General features: G+C 43.8%; 1 protein-coding gene across 2 annotated transcripts in view; it reads left to right on the top strand.

Annotated features, from left to right (window-relative positions):
- The window catches only part of DYNC2LI1 (dynein cytoplasmic 2 light intermediate chain 1), a 33,318-nt gene that overhangs the window by 8,777 nt on the left and 3,854 nt on the right, over nt 1–20,687 (top strand). The window contains exons 5-12 of one of the 2 annotated variants that reach the window (XM_084792253.1): nt 4,807–4,895; nt 11,299–11,485; nt 12,580–12,648; nt 13,183–13,260; nt 15,727–15,803; nt 16,118–16,188; nt 18,345–18,442; nt 18,885–18,977. In XM_084792253.1, the coding sequence (XP_084648379.1) occupies nt 4,807–4,895; nt 11,299–11,485; nt 12,580–12,648; nt 13,183–13,260; nt 15,727–15,803; nt 16,118–16,188; nt 18,345–18,442; nt 18,885–18,977 (762 nt within the window). The remainder of the gene's footprint in view (nt 1–4,806; nt 4,896–11,298; nt 11,486–12,579; nt 12,649–13,182; nt 13,261–15,726; nt 15,804–16,117; nt 16,189–18,344; nt 18,443–18,884; nt 18,978–20,687) is intronic. The other variant, XM_084792254.1, reaches the window with a different exon arrangement.

The raw sequence follows: 20,687 nt of genomic DNA on the forward strand, positions 1-20,687 counted from the left end.
GACATGCGGTTCAGCTGATGGAAAGCCCACCTAATCTGCAGGAAGTGTTGAAAGTGATTTATTTACAGTCCTTGTCCAGTTCTTTGTTCACTTTAAGGTTGTGAGGACTTCCCCCTGTATGTGATACTTTTCCTTGAGGGTTTTGATTTGTTTTTCATTATGTATCTCAGCCTAGCCAGAAACTCATTGTGTAGCCCCGATGGCCCCAATTTTCAGTCCTCCTGTTGCAGCCTTCTGAGAATTGTCAGAATTACAGATGTGTGACAGCAGGCCCAGCATGAAATAAGATTTTTTTGAAATTTGATTGTATAGGGTTCTCTGCCTACTTATAGAAATTATATAGGTGGGATCTTTTTTCTATATTTCAGATGAAAATAACATTATTACTGCCTCCATTTTTGTAATTAAAATATTTTTTAGATTTGTCATACAATATAATGTGGGCGTACTTTCCCTCCCGCAGGTCCACCTCCACCTCCTATTCACTCTGCTTTAGAGTCTTCTTTCGATAGAGAGAGAAAAACCAAAGCAAACAAAACAAAACAAAGGCAAGAAGACAAAACCACCAAACCGTACCCCAAAAGCACGTGGGACAGCATGGGCTCGTTTTGTTTTTGTCAGTTAGTTGCTCCTGAGCACCAGGCCTGCCCTGGAGTGTGGTTGGTGTACCCAGCGGGACGCCACCGGAGCAGGCTGTTTTCCTCCCCTCCCAGCAGCTGTCATTGCAACGTTTCTTGGTCAGGAACTTGGTGGCCCTTCCCTTCTCCGTGTGGGATTTTATGTCACTATAGCTTATGCAGTCCTTGTACATATGTGTGTCAGCCCTGTTGTGTCTGGAAGATGTGTACCCTTAGGGGCATCCACCACCTCTGGCTTGTAGCATCTTCCCACCTCCTCTTCCAGTAGATTGCTGCACCTCGAGGGGAGGTTTGATAAAGACACCCATTTAGGGCCTCTCACTGTCTGCACACTGTCCAGTAGGTACCTACTATAGCACAGTGGATCTACTGCAGTAAAGAGCTTCTCTGATGAGATTTGAAAATATTGCTTTTATTTCCTCACATGATGAGATGAGGTGAAAGTCATACCCAAGCTGTGCTAATACACGGCTTGGGCTGATCCCACAGTGTTTAGTTCTCTGTTATAACTATCTGCAGGCCTAGGCCTGGAAGCTTCTAGCCTCTGTGCAATCTAATCTTCCCAGCTGACTGATTCAATCCAGCTTCTCTCAGCTTCTGAGTGAGTTGCTCTGTTTGGACTCATACTAACTTTGGTGGTATGTTTTACTCTTCCGTCTGTCTCCCCTTATTCTCTGGCCCGTTCTGTCTTCACCTGTGTCTAGCTTGTTTTCTCTGCAACCTGTCTCCGTAAAACTGCCATGTGCACACACACCACACCACCACCACACCTTTTCTCTTGCTGCTCTTAAGTAGCCTCTCTTTCCTGTCTGTTCTCTATTGGATGTCTGACTCATTCTGTCAGATCTTTCTCTGATTCGTCACTTTGTCTGCCCCTCAATTAGACATCGCTTTAAAACATGGCTGCTTCCTTCTACAAACTAACTTTACCGTCATTGTTAGGGACTGAAGGTGTGTGCTAAGGGCCTCGCACTATAATCCAGGGCATGGCTTCATTCTGGCTGCATCATATAGACCTAGAAAACTTTGGATGTGATCCCTTGCCAGAGCAGCCATGTTGCTAGATAAAAATTCCTTTATAGCACTGATATGTGAGTATAGCAGTTGTCATTAGGAGGCATTTTATGGCAATGTTCATTTATAAAAATAATAGCAGTAGGCTCTCCCTTGGTCCCATGACCCATCTGGTCTCATATTCATGTTCTCATTAACAGTGTCAGATATGGGCTTTATTTCATGGGTAGGCCTTAAACATAATCAGAACATGATTGGTTTCTGCCATTACCTCTGTGCCATTTTGCAGCAGTATATCTTACAGGCAGGTCACTGTTGCAGGGTTTGCAGCTGGTGGTATTGGTGATCACTACTCAGCCCCAACACTGTGACTATGAATCAGCAGACATGAAGCTTCTAGTTAAGCATGAGCTCAACTTCTTCATGTCCGATGACATCAGTAAGTAGTGTTTTCAGCAATAGGGCCTTAACATTCAGTTGTGGCAGGTAAGCAATAGTATTGGCAATGGCCTGTGGTGTTTGAGTAGCATGAGGCGTGGTCTATGGAACCCCTTTGGCCAGCAACTCAACAAAATGTCACCATTCTGGGTACTGGATGTTTTACTTGGTCACATATACTCTCTAGTATAATCTGGTCCCCATCCCCCACCCCCCAAGCACACACACACACTATATGGTAACTCTAAGGGTTTTTTTTTCTTTAATTATGTGTTTACATGTGTATCTGTAAGTATTTGCACATGAGTCAGGTATCGACCAGATGAGCGCATTAAATTACCTAATGTGCATGCTGGGAACAGAACCATATCTATTTTATGAGTTGCTTTTTATTTCTCTAAAACTCTTATTAAAAGGTAGGGCTTACACTGTGAAATTTCTGTGAAAATACACTGTTCAAAATCCAAATTATTAATGTTTTAAAAAATAGAGAGTTTGGAATATAGCTCAATGTTAGGGGGTTTGTCTAGCAGTCTTTAGTCCCTGAGTTCAGTCTCTAGCATTTTGAGAGGGAAAGAATTCTAAAAGTTGGTAGAACTGTTGAGACCATAGGCCTAACTGAGTCTATTTCCACCTGTTTTGTGTCTGTTCAGCGGATGTTAGAGAGTGGTCGGCGTAGAGAAAGAATGTAGAGTAGTGTGTGGTGTAGGGACAAACGTTCTTTTTTTGTTTTGCTTTGTTTTGGTTTTTGAGACAGGATCTCTCTGTGTAGCCTTGGCTGTCCTAGACTTGCTTTGTAGACCAGGCTGACATCAAACTCACAGGGATCCACCTGCCTCTGCCTCCCAAGTGCTGGGATTAAAGTCGTGCACCGCCACGCCTGGCTGGGGCAGGCATTCTTAAGTGTGATTGCTTCTGGAAGTCTTGTGGCAAAGGGGATCATTTGGTTGGTTGGTTGGTTGGTTTGGTTTGGTTGTGGCTTGTTTTGTTTTTCTGAGACAGGGTTTCTCTGTGTAGCCTTCACTGTCCTAGACTCACTTTGTAGACCAGGCTGGCCTCAAATTTATAGAGATCCACCTGCTTCTGCCTCCCCGGTACTGGGATTAAAGGCGTGCGCCACCACGCCCGGCAGGGGTGTGTGGAAGAGCAGTCTAGAGCAGAAGGTCCTACTAACCCCATCAAGAGGCACACTTGTATAGAATGATCTAGTTCAAATGCGTGCTCATTAGACAGTGTCTTAAAGGATGATGTGGCCACGCACGGTAGAGCACACACATGACCCCGGCACTTGGGAGTTGGAGGCAGGGGGATCTTTGTGAGTTCAAAGTCAACCTAGTCTGTGTAGCAAGTTCCAGTCCAGCCAGGACCATACAGTGAGAAATAAGAAAGAGAAAAAGAAATAAAGGGAAAAACAATGAAAAGAAGGAAGGAAGGATGGAAGGATGGAAGGATGGGTGGACTGTGCAACGGGTGAGTCAAGAATTGAAACTGCCTGCGATTGCTTTCAGGTTCTACCACTGAAAGTTGGTTATTAAAACTGAGAAACTAAAAGGAAACAAAAATAACATACTAAGATGCAGGAGAATCTTATTTTTGTGATTCACATGGTTTATGCTCTTCTTTTTATGGGAAAGTTGCAACAGCTCTCACAAACTTCACTTCTGAGAAGGGCTGTAAACCCTTTCTTTGTCACGTTGTAAAGCAAGAGAGATTTTTCCAGTGAAAAATGACTCATTCCACAAACATTATAGTGATTCATGTATCAACAATAGTAAAATGAGTTAGTCGTTATGAGCATTTGTTCCAAGAAAAGGAAAATAACATATATTCATCTAAAACGTACTTAACTGCCATCCACACCTCCTAGTCATGGTAGCAAGTACGTGAAAACCCATGTGACTGTCTGTCACCTGTTTTTCTTCTCAACTTTGGAGGTTTTATATATGTACTCTCAAAGCTTCACGTCTTTGTCAGATTAAATGTTTCATGATGAGTTCTGGATGCACAGGACAAGGGCACTTGAGCATCAGAGTGTTAGTTGACAATGGAAATGGCCCAGTGAGCAGTCCTAGGAGGTAGGCTTGGGTCATACTGTCCCAAGCTGCATGGCTACCTGGCCCTGTAATCCCCTCTTAGCTGAAGAGTCCTCCAAGCTGAAAGGCTAGCCTTATCCCACCCCCTGCCCACACCTGTCAGTACCAGTGGCACCTGCCGGGATCCTCAGGGCAATACCTGTGCTCAGGCCTACACTGTGTCATCTGCTGTGACCATTTCTCAGGTTTTACCTGTACAACTCATTCATTTGTGAGCATCTGTATTTCCAGATCAGAATGTCCTATTTCACTGTTTCATGTCCAGCTAGAATCCCAAACATGTTAAACTGAGTGCTTATGCGTAAATGTTATTTACATCTCTATTTCACGTGATATTAATATGTATAGAGTTGGGAGCACTGTGCTTGCCTGATATAAGGTCTAAGTAGGGTGGGTATTTATGTTTACAGAAAGACGTAGATTACTTTGTTCTTTGGAATGCATTTGGTGCATCTCAAAGCATGGCATAGAGGAAGCAAACAGTTTCAACTAAGAAGAAAGGGTTAGTTAAGGGGTGAACATTTTATACCTATAATTATCATGAATATATGTTAATTAAAGTATAACAAAACACTTAAAAGTTTAAAAGTGAACATTTTTTTAGACCCTCTATTTTCTTTCAGCCAAAAGACATCGCTCACTTTTGGGAACTGGGTGGAGGAACCTCTCTGTTGGACTTAATCAGCATACCCATCACCAGTGATACCCTACGGTGAGTGGGAGGTCATGGGTGTGTCTATGGGATGTCCACCTGTCACCAGTGACACCTTAAGGTGAGTGGGAGGTCATGGGTGTGTCTGTGGGATGTCCACCCATCACCAGTGATACCCTACGGTGAGTGGGAGGTCATGGGTGTGTCTGTGGGATGTCCACCCATCACCAGTGATACCCTAAGGTGAGTGGGAGGTCATGGGTGTGTCTGTGGGATGTCCACCCATCACCAGTGACACCTTAAGGTGAGTAGGAGGTAACCAGCATGTCTGTGGGATGTCCACCCATCACCAGTGACACCTGAAGGTGAGTGGGAGGTGATGAATGTGAGCCATCATTTTGAGACAGTTTTATGCTATCTGGAGGTTTGCAGTCCTTCCTTCCCATGAGCGTGGGCTGTAGTGCCTCCAGAGAAGTCTTGAAAGATTTGAGCTTCCGGCCAGGACTGAGTGAGATGCATTACTGCCAGCAATGTATTTTACAAGCCTGCTAGCGAGGAAAAATGTCAAATAGTATTTGGGTGACGAATTCGTTTTCGAGAGTATGAAAAGCTGAATTCCTTCCACTCTGTCTTAGTGTGGGTTAACTCAGCCCTGGGTTTTCCTCCAGCTGGCTGGGCTCAGTCTCCTGTGGAATGTAACACACTAAGATCATTGGGCTTCGTCCAGAGGATGAGTGTGTTGGAGAGGAAAGGTCTCTCCACTGACTTTTAAGACCCAAAACCAAGGGTAAACTCCAAACACACAGATACTCCCACGCATTGGTCACATCAGGTATGGAACTTGTGACACTTCTATGTTGCTGGGAACTGATCTTAGCCAAGAAAAATAAATTAAATCTGAAGTGTATTTCTTGCCCGAGATTAATATGAACATTGCTGTTGCTTGGACCAAAGATGGAGGACCCAGCAGGTACTTGTGTCATTTCAGGCATGAAGACCCTTAGGGAGAGGCTCATGTCTTCTTTGCAAGACAATTGTTTTTTTAGAGATAGCTGAGTACAGGTCAGACTGGCTTTGCTTATCCAGGGGTCTCTTTCTTTTAGTAAAATATTATTTATTTTCTTTGATTTTGAGACAGGGTCTGGCAATGTAGCCTCAGGCAGCTTCGAACTCACAGAGATCCACCTGACTTTGCTTTCTGATTTACTGGGGTTAAAAAGCATGAAGTATTTTTTAGTGTATGTGTGTACATGTGTGTGTGTGTGTGTGTGTGTGTGTGAGAGAGAGAGAGAGAGAGAGAGAGAGAGAGAGAGAGAGAGAGAGAGAGAGAGAGAGAGAGTTACTGTGCCTGTGGAGACCAGAAGGTGGCACCAGATCCCCCGGAGTTATAGTCAGTTGTAAGACATCTATTATGGTCTGGGACTCCACAGACTGAATTTGGTTTTTGTCACCAGGCTTCTACTGGACTTTGCAGTGGGAGCATGAAAATGGAAGTCTGGGCTGGTCTTCAGTAGATGCTGGAATTCCACAGAAGTAGGCTAACACCAGTGCAGGAATGGACTGAGAGAGCGAGAGCAAGCAGGCAAAGAGAAAGCCAGCTTCCTCCTCTCGTGCCTTCATATAGGCTGCCAGCAGATGGTGTGGTCCATGTTAAAGGTTGATCTTCCCTCTTCAGAGATCTGGGTGTAAAGTGGGTCTTCCCACTTAAAATGGTCTAAGCATGGTGGCTCATGCCTTTAATCCCAGCACTTGGGAGGCAGAGGCAGGCAGATAACTGTCAGTTCGAGGCCAGCCTGGTCTACAGAGTGAGTCTGGGACAGCCAAGGCTACACAGAAAGACCCTGTCTTAAACGCCCTCCCCTCCCCCAAAAAAGAAAAGAAAAAAACCAATAACAAAATAAAAACAAAAACAAAAAGCAAAAAAAACTCTGACAAGCATATCCAGCGATTGGATTTCAATTGATTCCAATTGTAGTCAAGTTGACAACCAGAAATAGCCATCAGGGACTCCAGGGAAAAACTAAGTTTTTTTAAAAAGATTTATTTATTTATTTATTTTATATATATGAGTGTTCTGTCTGCGTGTACACCTGCATGTCCGAAGAGAGCATCAGATCACATTATAGATGGTTGTGAGCCACCATGTGCTTGCTAGGAGTTGAACTCTGGACCTCTGGGAGAGCAGACAGTGCTCTTAACCTCTGAGCCGTGTCTCCAGCCCCGAGGAAACTAAATTTTCATTTGCAAGGTTATTAATTGGAGTTAGCTTCTGGGTTAGGGACGGGGCATTTTTCCACTTTTCCTTTCAGGTCTAGGACCCCGTCTGGTGCAGACCCACGCACAGGCCCTATGCATGCTGCCTCAGTCTCTGTCAGTTCATATGTGCATAGGACCTTTGATTTAGGGGACCTTGTTTTCTTGGGGCCCTCCTTCCCCTCTGGCTCCTAGTTTCTTTTTGTCTCCTCTTCAGTAGAGTTCCCTGAACCCTGATAAAGACAGCAGGTTTAGGACTGAGTGTTCCAAGGTCTCTCACTCTCTGTATATTGTCCGTTGTGGGTTTCCGTATTTGTTCCCATCTGCTGCAGGAGGAAACTTCCAGGGTGATGGCTGAGCAAGGCACTGGTCGATGAGTACAGCATATAGGAGTCACTTTACTGTTGCATTCTTTTAGTGGAACAGAGTATTTGGTGTTATCCTGCGTATCTGGACTATCTAATCTCAGGTTCTTGGTCCCCCAAGCATTGTTGGATAGGGCTTCCATCTCCTAGAGTGGGCCTTAAATCAAATCAGATACACGTCGATTGCTCCCACAGGCTTTCTGCCACCACCTCCCCAGCATAGCTTGAAGACAGGACAGCACTGTTGATGAAGGCGTAGTGGGCAGAGAACCTTCTGTGCCAAAGGTGCTAGCCCGCGGGCACGAAGGCTGATTTCTCTGTGGTCAGTGAGTTGTGCAGATGGGGTCTGTAGCAACGGGCCATCAGTTTGTGGAGAGCAACCTGTACTCTGGCAATGCTTGGTTGTCTGGGTATTCTCATGGGAGCCTTTTGGCCAACCATTCAATTAGATATAACCTGTTCCCAGTACTGGAAGTTTCATTTGGCCACAGCTGTTCAGTTAGGCTTTCTATATACATGCAAGTGCTAGCTTGTGCTTGTGACGACCTTTTCCTTGGGACAGTAAGTTTTTTTGTTTTGTTTTGCTTTGCTTTGCTTTGCTTTGGTTTGTTTGTTAAGGAACTTCATAGCTACACAGTTTTACATTTGACTGACTTTCTTTTGTTTGTTCACGGGTTCCTCTTTTTTTTTTTTTTTTTTTAATTGTTTGGTGGTGGTGATGGTGGTTTTGAGACAGGGTTTCTCTGTGTAGCCTTGCCTGTCTTGGAACTCACTCTGTAGACCAAGCTGGCCTTAAACTGAGAGATATCTGCCTGCCTCTGCTTCTAAATGCTGGGATTAAAAGCGTGAGCCACCTCCACCCACCCAGCTTTCACTTTTCTTTAACTGTCTTTCTTTAAAGGAGATAAGCCAAGCTCCTAGTTGACCATTGAGACGGGATGGTAGAGCAGGGGTGGTAGAGCGGGGGATGAGCTAAGGCACCATGCCACCCTGTGTGGCCAGGGGCAGGAGGCTGCAGCAGAGGTGGCTTTTGCCTGTGCTGAGTCTTGGCTCCTAATCTAGCCCTCACTTGTACTTGACTCATCCCCTTAATCTGAGGCCCCGGCAGACAGGCTTCTGGAAACTCAGGCTTCTACAGGAAGTGAAAACTTTCCATGTTTCTTTAACACCTCACTGTGTGGGGTCTGAGACTTCCTGTCCCTGGGCTCTACGGCAGCTGGAGACAGCCTTGGGTTGTAATGGATTAAGCCCAGGCCTGGGTCCAGGGTCGGCTGCGGGGTAGCAGGTGGGGCTGGAGGGGATTTTCCTTCATGTAGTTGCTAATCACAGAGAATTTTAAAACTGGAATGAGTTTGACACATAATTTCCTTATACTGGACAAACCTCAGCAAATTGAGAAACTGACATATGGCCACAAGAGATTACATGTTTACCTTTCACATGCATGTTCATAGAACAGTGTTTCTGCAGACTTTGGATAATTGGCAATAGACCATTTCCTGTGGTCTGGTCCCACTTTAATAATTTTAAGCTGCTTCCTTTACTGTCATTTGCCATAGAGAAGGTACAAAGCAACACAAGGAATAGAAACAAAAACTTGGGTAATCCATTCCATTTTTGCCTATTTTCAATGTTAAAACTACTTATATTATATTATTCAACCACAGTAAAAAGTTTGCATCGGTCTTTTAACAAACAAAAGTATAAAGTCTAGTATACTAAACGCTAAGGGTGAGCTAGTGCTTTGCCACTGTGTGGTCCCTGGATGAGTCTGTAGTGAAGCTGACTGTGTATAAGCTCAACAGGGTGATGCAGAAAAGACCGGCTGGACAGGAACTGTGCACATACACATGTTAATTAGTATCTAACTGATTCTGAACTGAGACCATGGGCACAGACTTTAGATACTGTATGAATTTCTATGAGTTACCCAAAATAACTGGTTTGACTGGACACCACAAAATAACTAGATAAATAGCATCGTTTTGTCTCCCAGCAGAGTATTTGTCAATTGAATTAGAATGTTGGCTCTGAGCTGGGCGTGGTGTCGCACACCTGTAATCCCAGCACTCTGGCAGCAGAGGCAGATCTCTGTGAGTTCGAGGCCAGCCTGGTCTACACAGAGAAACCCGATCTCAAAAAAAAAATTGATCATGATTAAATGTCTGTACATTATGACCATTTTCTAAAGCATTCCTCTCTTTATATGTGTGTGTATTTGTTTTTCAGTTGGTAAAACACACATAACATAAAATTTACCACTGATGCCACTTACTAATGAGTTATTCTGTGGCATTAAGTACATTTCCCCTGTTGTACAGCCACACCAACACATCGTTCCTAGGGCCTTCTCGTCTTCCTGCTGTGACGTCCCTGAGGCTGTGAGCAGTTTGACACCATGGGGCCTTATATAATGGGATTCTATAGTATTTGCCTTTTTGTAGTTGATTTAACTTAGCATAACATCTTAGCGCGTGTGAACTTCCTCTTCTGTGAAAGTGGGCGTCCTCCATTGCATGCATGTACTAGTTTGTTCATCCATTAACCCATGCGTGGACGTGTGAGACATGCTCCCTTTTGACTGCTGTGAATGGTTCTGCCCCAAGCATAGATGCCCACATGCCTCTTCAAGCACGGTTCCCCTCTGGACACCGTGCTTGTGCCTAGAATCCCAGCAACCTGGGGCCTAGGCAAGCAGATCATGTTGGGTTCAAGACCATCCTCGGCTACGTAAGTTCCACAAGAGCCAGGGCTACAAAGTGAGTCTCCTTCTTAACAAACAAATAACAAAAACATTTTAGCTTCTTCACAATTTGGGGCATAGACCTAGAAATGAAGTTGCTGGATCATGTGGTAATTTAGCTGTTGTATTGCTTCAGGAACTGCCACGCTGTTTTCCACAGCCGGCTACACCATCTTATATCCTCACCAGCGATGCACAGAGACCTAGTGTTTCTGTATTCTCAGCGGCACTTACGTCCTATCCACTTTTCTTCAGTAGCAGCTACCCTAATGGCTGGGAAACCATGCTCTCATCATGCATTTGCTTTATCCTTTCATCATGATTGAAATTGTTGGGCATTTTTTAATTTTTAGAAATTTTATGTATATGGGTGTTTTGCCTGCACGTATGTGTACCTGGGCACCACATGCATGCAATGCGTACAGAGGCCAGCAGGGGGTGTCAGACACCCAGAACTGGAGTCACAGATGCTTGCGTGCTGGGAATTGAACCTTCATCTTCTGGAAGAGCCATCAGTGCTTTTAACTGCTGAGCCATCTCTCCAGTCCTTACGCATCTTTTCATAAGTTCCTTGGCCAGCAGCATGTCTCTTCAGAGTTATTTGAATCCATTTTTAAGTGGGTCATTTTGTTGTTTAGATTTGTGTTTAATGTGTAGAAATACATATTTATTAAGATTTCAGATCCACAAAAAGGGCATCATCACCTCTTCTAGAGAGGCTCTCATAAAGGCTAAGTAACCCCATTGATGTGGCACAAGGCTCATCAGTGCATCTGCTTCCTTCTGTTTACATTGCATTGCTGCTAGCATCGACTCTGAGAGTTTTGCTCCTCTTCTCTGGAGCACCAGGTAAAATTAGGTCTAAACATGGCATCATCAGGACCATTTGCTCTCAGCTTCTCTGTCTAAACTGGATTGTTTCCCGTTGTAATGCTGAATAACCATAAGGAAGAACGCCAGAGTACAGAGGCCATAATGAGCTCTCACTCTCACTCCTATGTTAGAATAATGCATGCTGGGCTTTTCTTGAACTGTGGTAGCTTTCAGGGCATTCACATCTCAGAGCAGTCACTGTTGGTCAAACCTGTTTTCATTTCTTTAGGACATTTTCTATTGTCCTTGTTTTGGATCTTTCCAAACCTAATGACCTTTGGACCACCATGGAAAATCTGCTGCAGGCCACAAAAAGGCATGTAGACAAAGTGATAATGAAGCTGGCGAAGACAAACTCTAAAGCCGCCTCTGAGGTGAGGCAGAGGATGTGGAGTGCTATGCAGAAGGACCATCCGGTGAGTTGATCGGTTTGCTCTGCCGTCAGTGCCACTCAGAGTAGAGCTGGCATCACACCACAGCCTCCTTAGTTTTCTGCATGACTTAGAACCCATTTAATGTAGATGAACCTGTCCACTGGAAAGTCATAGCAATTTCATAAGACCTCAGTGAGCACAAAATGAGGAGAAGATGGCGTCTTCCCGTTAGGCGTCTGCTGTGCTTATTATGGTACGTATCTCACCAACCAAGACAAACGGGTTTTAGAGTAGATTTTTTATATTGATTTTATAATCTCTGTAAAATGAAGATGAAAATCCAGCTTGAACTGGCAAAGACTGGCTGAAGCTACAGATTAAAGCAGGAGCGGGGTTTGAAGCGTCTTCCCCAGCACTGCGTCCTACATACATTTAGTGTCACATGTCACGTGTCATCAGGCTCCCCCATCATCTCACGACTGCTGAAGCTACAACGTGACAGCAACACAAGTATATTAAATACAGTCTGGAATGCTGTCTTCTAGAAAGCTAAAGGAAGCAGTTCATGGTGTCCATAGTCTTGTGAGCATGTGTCTCACATAGTCTCAGAGCAAAACAAAGCCAAGCTGCAAACAACATAAATCAGAAACTCCATAAAGATGATGTGTGTGCAGGAAAGCAGAGCAGGAGCCGGATGGTGGTGGGGCATGCCTTTCATCCCAGCACTTGGGAGGCAGAAGGTGAATTTCTGAGCTCAAAGCCAGCCTGGTCTACAGAGTGAGTTCCAGGACAGCCAGCGCTACACAGAGAAAGCTTGTCTCGAAAAACAAAAACAAAAACAAAATTAAAAACATAAAACAAACGAACAACGACAACAAAAACCTAAAACAACAGAAAAAAAAAAGAACAACAAAACAAGGAAACGAAGGAACACTATGGTATTTTGGGAATTGCTGTTTCTGACTTTGCACTTAGAATACAGAATGAAGTGAAACTTACTATTGTAACAAGCTCTTACAACAGCAGATATGGGGGACGTCCATGCAGGGACTAAAAATGGTGGTTTTGAAGTAAGTAGATATTCCTGAAGGCTTAGCATTACACAAGTATAATCAAGTTAATTTATTCATTAACAGGATCGTGAATTAATTGACCCATTTCCAATACCTCTGGTCATAATTGGAAGTAAATACGACGTTTTTCAGGTAAGTGCTTCCGTTTCACTGGGTGTGTGCAGCTGTGCTTTATGGGGAGGAATAAAAATAATGAAACAAGAACAAAGGTTGTGGCTGGGACAGGCTCAGAGACACCCAGCTTAAAGATTTTAGAAGGGAAGATGCCGTAAGGAGAACCCAGGGAAATAAAGGAAATGAGTCCAGTGGTTAGAACAGCGGTGAAGGCGGAAGACTTAAAAAACAAATCTCCAACGCTGAGGGATAAGATTTACTCCCCAACTTTAAATTGAAGAAAGTAGGAAATTAGTTTCTTCTTATCTTGGCTTGTCAGAGAATCCTTAGGGTATTCCGCAGGATGAAATGCGTGCTTATATCTGGATTCTGCTAAGCCAAGTGTTTAAACACATCTGATAGCTGCGGCCCCGCGCAGTCTCTGTGGACATGAACGTGGAGGTGACCGAGCCCGACTCCTCGGCTTGGGGTTTAAAAACAAGCTTCTTCTCCCTGAGTGAGCTGCTGAGACCTCTCAGCTGATTTTTTCCTTTCAATCACTTTCTTCTACAGGATTTTGATCCTGAGAAGAGGAAGGTTATATGCAAGACACTCCGGTTTATTGCGCACTACTATGGAGCCTCGCTGATGGTCAGTGCTTCCCCTGTCATTTGGGCTTGCGTGGAGAGGAGGGAGAGTGGAGAAAGGAGCTGGCTGCACAGACGTGAATAATGGATGCTCCAGTATCACACTGTCCACACTTGCAGTCCCCGCAGGCTGTTAGGCAGGATCTACAGGCCGTCCTGTGCCTGGCCTCTCCTCCTGTATTGCTGGTATCTGAAAGCCCCGGCAAGCTTACAGAGATATGCTGGTGTATTCACTCATTTTTATGTTTCTCTTTAAGAATTAAGATCTATATTTCCCTAAAAGAAAATGCAGGGCGGGTGTTGGGGGGGTGCGAATAAGATTTTTTTTTTTAATGTAAAAGAGATGCTGCCGCAGAGGTTAAAGTCACGAATTTTGAAGTCATGCTGCCTGGGTCAGTGTCAGTGTGACCGCTTTATAGACATGTGGTTTTAGGCAAGTCATTTAAGCTCCCCCCCCACCCCCCTAACTCCCCCACCCCCGCCTCAGGAAAGCTGGACTGGAAACAGGGCTGTCTTCATAAGCACCTCACGGAGCAGCTGAGGGGTTTGTGAAGAGCTAAGCCTGGGGGCTGGCTAGTAAACATGGTGTTAGCCAGACCCTCAGGAGGCTGAGGCAGGAGGCAGTCAAGTGCAAGCCAGCCTGAGCTGCATGTAAGACCTGTCCCAAAACAACCCAGGAAGTGGGTAATTGTAACTGTCTTCTGTAGCAGGCCAGATTTTTGCCGCTTATCCTTTAAACAAAAGAGGAAATATAAAATAATTTTGCTGAAAAATACTACCTTAATTTCGGAACTGCTTTTGCTAGGCAAACTTAAAATGTACAATGAAACGATTAATTTTAGGACTTAAAGTAATCTGCCTTTTCCAGGCCTGTATAATGAGACCCTGTCTCAAAGAACAAAAACAAAGCCATCTTAGTATCTGAATACACACCTAACGGTCTCCTTTCCTCCCAATGCACTCATAGAAATGTAGAGACAGGGTGACTGAGCCCTTCGCTTTCATGGCTGAAAGTGCTGAGCGTTCTGGATGTTTTCAATTCTGTGTGTTTGGAGCACTTCACATTCCCGTATGTTCTTTCTTTGCCTGTTTAGCCTAAACTCTATGGTAAGTCGGGTGGACAGGATGCTTCGGGAAACATTTTTACCATTTTGAAAAAAAAAAAAAACCAATACGAAGGAGCCTTCTAATACCAATGCATTACTCCTAATCAGTGGAGAGGAACGCTGTAACCAGTTATTGTCTGAGGGTGGAATGAGCTGCTCTGGGCGAGCATGACCTAGCTCGCTGCACTGAGCTGACTCCAGAGGAGTTCAGCAGCTGTGTGTGGAGGCTGTTCGCGGGGCGCAGTTGCAAGTTAGGGAGAAAGCTTCTAGTGTCCTCCCACGCCCACCCCCTGTGAAACACACTTGTGCTTAGCTTTTCTCCTCAACCCACATAATAAAAACAAAATACCATAGAATTACCTAGTTTAAAATCAGTAACAATGTATTAATTATATTGTAATAAATATATAATTACATTGTAAAATTAAGTACAACAATCGATTTTTTATTAAAATTCTCTCTATTTTTAAATACATAATAAGCATGTCTCTGAGCTTTGTACCCTGGTGCTGCCTTTGAGCACTTCCTCTGTGAGCCTGTTCTTAGCCAGAATTAAGTTTGTCGTGTAGATCTTGCATGTGTATTTGCCGTTCTGGTTTTCAGTCACCCACTCCTGACTTCACACATCTCAGGCTGAGCTTGCCTTTGTCTTTAAACAGTGAGGTAGTCAGAGGGCAGACCGTGGCTGAAACAGTCTGTAGAGAAACCATGCATCCTGCTTTCTCCCCAGGTCAGAGCCTAGTTATTGGTAGAAACCACCTCCTTTCACGGTCTAAAGGGTCTAAAATGCTGCGATTTGATTCTCTTAACTTCCGCCTGTGAGAGTATTCAGTGACTCTTTTTTCAGGCTCTGCAGGCAGTTCAAAAACAAAGCTAAGAACAAACTTCAGGGAGCATCACTGTGACTGTCCTGCCTGCAGCTGCCACACAACTGCCGTGATGGCAGCAGGGCCCCTGCAGCTGCCACAATCACTTTTGATATATGTGTCGTATTGTTTAACCAACCCAATTAGATTAGGGGAATTTTAATTTAGAACATAGGAGTGTTTGTGACAACACACACCACAAACATTCCAGGCAAACACAGATGTGCAAATTGAAAGAAAATTCTGATCATTTGTGTAGGTGAAATGATTGGTCTGTTCCCAGGGGCCCTTTCCACATAATGCACACATGAACTCTGGAAAATGAGGCAAGCTTAGCAAGATTTCTTTATTCAGCTTCTGTTTTGTTTACTCAAATGTAAGTGTTTTGAGGCAAAGAAGCTGTAATTCTCTCACCGTCTGTGCTTTTCAGAACCATATTTTTACCTGTTACAGAGATTACAGAGCAGACTGTAATCCAAGATCCTGTTTGTTTTTAAGTTTGCCAGCAAATCAGAAGCTCTGTTACTGAAAATCCGAGGTGTTATCAACCAGTTGGCATTCGGTATTGATAAAAGGTACTGTTAAATATTTTCCAATCAATCAGTTGTTCTTGTTCCCTGATTTCCTTCCTTCCATCTTAGTGGCTTTCATTTTGTTATTATTTTTCTTCTATTAATTTTAAATGGAATTGAAAGTTTTAGCCTTTTTGGCCTTGTTCTTTCTCTTGCTTTGGCTTTACAATGGTGTTCGTTTGTACAGTCAACGTTCACAGGTCCATTTGGGTCAATGCGCTCATCAGTGACTTAGATAAAGCCTGGCCCTTGTATAGGAGAGTGTCGCAGCATATGCAATTGGTGAACTAAATTAGAATCTTTTCTTTCCCATACAGCAAATCAATATGTGTGGATCAGAATAAACCACTGTTTATCACAGCGGGATTGGATTCTTTATGTCAAATAGGTTGGTGAACTTATTAATATTGTTTAATCTTTTTAAATTGCTTATTGATTTTACTTCCTGGCTTCTTTGGTCTCTAGCACACCACCATTTCTGGCTTCATTTTCATGACAGTTACTTCATATGTATTTATTTGTATGCCAGAACTGATGTGGCCTGCAGCACACTGACATATTTGTTATAGAAGGTAGGGCACTGCACGGAGACAGAATTCTGATCCCTATTCTACTTTTTTTAAAAATGTATTTTCAGATTCTAGTTCCCTGAGTTTAGAAGACGTCAGGAGTCTAGGGTAGTCAGAGAACTCCAGAGCACATGATAATTAATGATCAAATATGTGAGATTGAGGTGGTAGGATAAACCAAGACCCATTAGATACTCCGTAACTCTCATCATAAAACAGTTTTTCAGTTGCGTGTGGTGGTATGTCTTGTGCACCAGGGAGGTTGCCTAAAACTCAAGGCCAGCCACACTAGACTGTATAGCAAGACTCTCTTTCAAATTTTAAGAAAGAGGGGCTGGAGAGACGGCTCAGTTAAGATCACAGTCGGCTCTTCCACAGGTCCTGAGTTCAATTCCCAGCACCCACATGGCTTATGACTATGTATACTGGGATCTGGTGCCCTCTTCTGGCACACAGATGTACATGCAGACAGAGCACACATACATAAAATAAATAAATAGATCCAAAATTTAAGAAAGAAAGCAAGACTGAATAGTTTTCCTTACCTACTGAAAAATGTCTTCTCAGCTCACAAATTCTATTGTCTATCGAGCTCCTTATCTTTCCAAGAAAGCGGGGTTTTTGTGAAGCTCTTTGGGCCCAGCAGTCCTTTAGGCACTGGGTGTGCTTTGACTTTTCACATGGCGACAGGCAGGTGTTCTCATGCTCTGTTACTCTTAAGAGCTAAGGTAACGGGGCTTCAACTGTAGGGACCTTTAGCGGTGAGGTGTAGTTTAAGTGCAGGGAATGGAATGGTGCTGTTGCCTAAGGAACGGTCGTAAAGACAGATTGGCATCGTTGTTGTTAGTGCCTGCTTAGTTTCAGGAGCACTGAGGATCACTGTGTGTGCTGATAGGGAATGCTGACACAGTTCTGTCTGTGAGGATCGTGGACTGATAATGCTGATGGAGTTCTTCCATCTGTGAGAGTAGTTGGCCGGAAAGGGCTTGCGAACTACTGAGTTTAAAAATAACAAGAACTTGAGCTGAGAGATGGGTCAGCAATTAAGAGCACTTGTACTCTTCCAGAGGATCCGAGTTTAGTTCCCAACACCACTGTTTAGATACACACACACACACACACACACACACACACACACACACACACACTCAAGCAGTGAATCAATACTTTCTCACCAAGATGGTAAGGAAACCCCTGAAGGCCAACAGTTAAACAGTTTGGGGGAGACAATAAAGATGTTAGAAAGAAAAATCTTAGGTTTTAGATTGAAAATTGCCAGAAAGGGACTAATTAAAAAAAATTTTTTTCATTCAACATTCATTATAACATTCAAGTTAAAATAATGGGGGCTGGGGCTGTAGCTCCGTCAGGGGTAGAGTGCCGAGCACGAATGAGGTCCCTGGTACAATCCCAGCACTTCAAAGGGAGAAAGAGGAAGCCGAGCCTCGTGTGTGAGGAGGACAGCCCTCATCTCTCCAGCACTCTGCATTTCCACACGTGTGTGTGTGGTCAGTCAGCATCATCTGAAGCTCTGTACTAAATGGACTTGCAGTGTGTCTGCCACCTGTAGTTCTAAGCAGTATTTGGTGGCTTCCTAGGGTTATGAATCATAGCTATGCATAATGGCAGGTCACCATCTAAAATGAGGAACTCAGGGTAGCGATCGCTTTTATGTATAATAAGTGGTGCTGTTGAGGGAAATCGCTAACACACACTGTGTTTCTGGAATTCCTGCTGATGGGGCACAGATACCAGTACAGAGTGGGAAGTCAGAGTTATAGCTCCCGCATGACTTCCTACTGCCTCTGCCTCACGTACAGCAAGCAGCCTAGGTCGGCGTCACCGTAATGGTGTCTGTAATACGGAGATGGAAAACAAGTGAGCTAAGGTTTGTCCTTTAATAAATGGCACCTGCTTTATTAACTTTATGATAGTTTAATCTTTGTTGTCATTTGGAGTAAACTTTCAATCTTAGGGTCTCCTCCTGTTCCCGATGGTGACATTGGAAAACTTCAGGCCCACTCACCAATGGAGCTGTGGAAAAAAGTGTATGAAAAACTCTTCCCACCAAAGGTGTGTGTTCCTCAATACCGGAAAGCTACAGTCAGCTGTGACAGGAAGTGCCCCCAAAGGTCCTACTATGAAACTCCATATCTCTCTCTCTCTCTCTCTCTCTCTCTCTCTCTCTCTCTCTCTCTCTCTTCTTCCAAAATGATAAAGTGTTTGTTAAGACTGGTGTAAACAAAGCACCACAGAAGTTAACAGCTGAGTAAGACGTGGCCCCTGCCCCCTTCCAAACAAACGTCTCTGGCCCTTAGAAGAGAGGGGAGTCTGACCAGGGCTTGGGGAAGGGGGTGGGTGCATTTGAGCTAATTTCCTAGAGTCTGATGAAAGCTGGAAATGGCAGAGCACTCTCAGCACCAGCCTGAGGGACCTTGGTCTCTTAAACAGATGCTGGCCATGTTTTGAAGTGTGGGTCATGGGCATGACATGACTTACAGAGTTGTCATTTCAGAGTATCAGCACACTGAAGGCAGTGCAGGACCCCGCCCGGGATCCACAGTATGCGGAGAGGGAAGTTGACGAGATGAGAGTTCAGAAGGATCAGGTATTTCCCAAGACTCAATTTCACCAAAATACAGTGTACATTGGGAAATTCATACATATTCTTAATTTTTTTTACTTGTAAAAATTGTTTAAGTATTGCATCTCTATAGAAAAATTCTGATATGCATATAAAGGAAACTGGAAAATCACCTGCCATTCCATCACCCAAAGATAATGTAAATGTTTTCAAACCCTTTTTCAATTTTGCAGTTTACTTGAGATGGGGAACGGCTGCCACACTCAGTGCCGGGAGACACTTGTGATGTTCTTGTGTAACACGTGTGCACACGTGTCTGTGACAGCTGTTGTTTCCCGTTCAACCATCAGATCCTTGTGCTAGGAAAGCTCCTTTGTCCAGTGAGGGCTCTACCCTTTTAGACCAAGCTGCACAGGCATAACTGACAGACTCCATGATCTCTGAAGAAAGTGCTTACAAGTAGACATGCCGAGATAGCCCATTGCAGTGTGCAGCTCTTACTCAGCACATGAGTGTTGGTGAATTCACCGTGACATAAGTACTGGACAGAGATATTGTCAGATCTCCTTTTACTGTCATAAAATGAGATGTCACACTATCTGTCCTCATAGGAGACACTTCTGTGTAGCACACTCAGCACACTGAAAGCCTGGCCACATCTGGGCGGGCTGTAGAACTTTGTAACTCTGGCAGTCGAGCTGTGGCAGGGGTTACTTGGAGACACTTGTCTATTGGGACTGGTGACCAGGGTATTTTTGTAGCATTCACCCTTTACCTTAACAGCTCCTAGAATTCAGTAAGCAAAATGTTTTATTTAAACATGTTCCAGGCAACTTGGAAATATCCTATGAATATTTAAATGGCTTTGCAGTTATGAAAAAATGAAATATGATGTGGGGACAATAAAATGACCTGATGTAACCCTTATTGTACATGAACCTTGGCTATAGAGTTTATTGGAGGTCACTTCCCAATTAGTATTCAAGAGTCAATTATTAACTGTCACTATCTGTCTCTATTGCATCGTGACTACTTTAATAAGGTCACATGCACAGGTGTTAGTAATGCACTGACGTTTATGGAACTCTGAATTTACACGTTGGAATTTTATTTTCTCTGACTTCACATTGAGGGAAAATGGAAGACAAGCCTCTGTGCTTGGAGCATTCTTCTTCAGCCGCTGTGTTCAGCCAACACATCATGACAGCTCCAGTCTCTTGGCAGACATATTTTTTTAAGTTATCTAAAAAAATTATAATATCTTCGTTTTGCCTAACAGCCAGTTTTGTTTGTGTTGCTCTGGTGGATAAGTTGTGCTGGTTTCAGATTGCCCACATAGAATCTTCGTGTAATTTGCACTTTTGCTGTAAAGGTACCACAAGGAATACCATTTGATGCTTAATTTTTTAATTGATATTTGATTCTAAAATTTGATATTCTGATATCAGTTTTTTTAAAGTCATGCATAGTGGCACACACCTTTAATCCCGGCTCTCATGTCTCTGATTGCTCAAAAGTCTCCCCTGTCAAATGTCACGTGGGCACCAGAAGCTGCTTCATCATTGTCCTCTGTGCCTTTCGGGTCCTTGAGCTCTAAGCCTTCCTCACTCTAGGGAGTGCGGGTGTGGAAAGTGCTTGCTTCATCCTTCTGCCTCTTTTCAATATTGTTGTTTAAAGGGGGTTGTCTCAGTTGGGGGCTCTGTTCCTGCAACGAAACACCATGACCAAAAAGGA

This window comes from Acomys minous (genome assembly GCF_964271855.1).
Source record: "Acomys minous genome assembly, chromosome: 8".
Taxonomy (NCBI): domain Eukaryota; kingdom Metazoa; phylum Chordata; class Mammalia; order Rodentia; family Muridae; genus Acomys; species Acomys minous.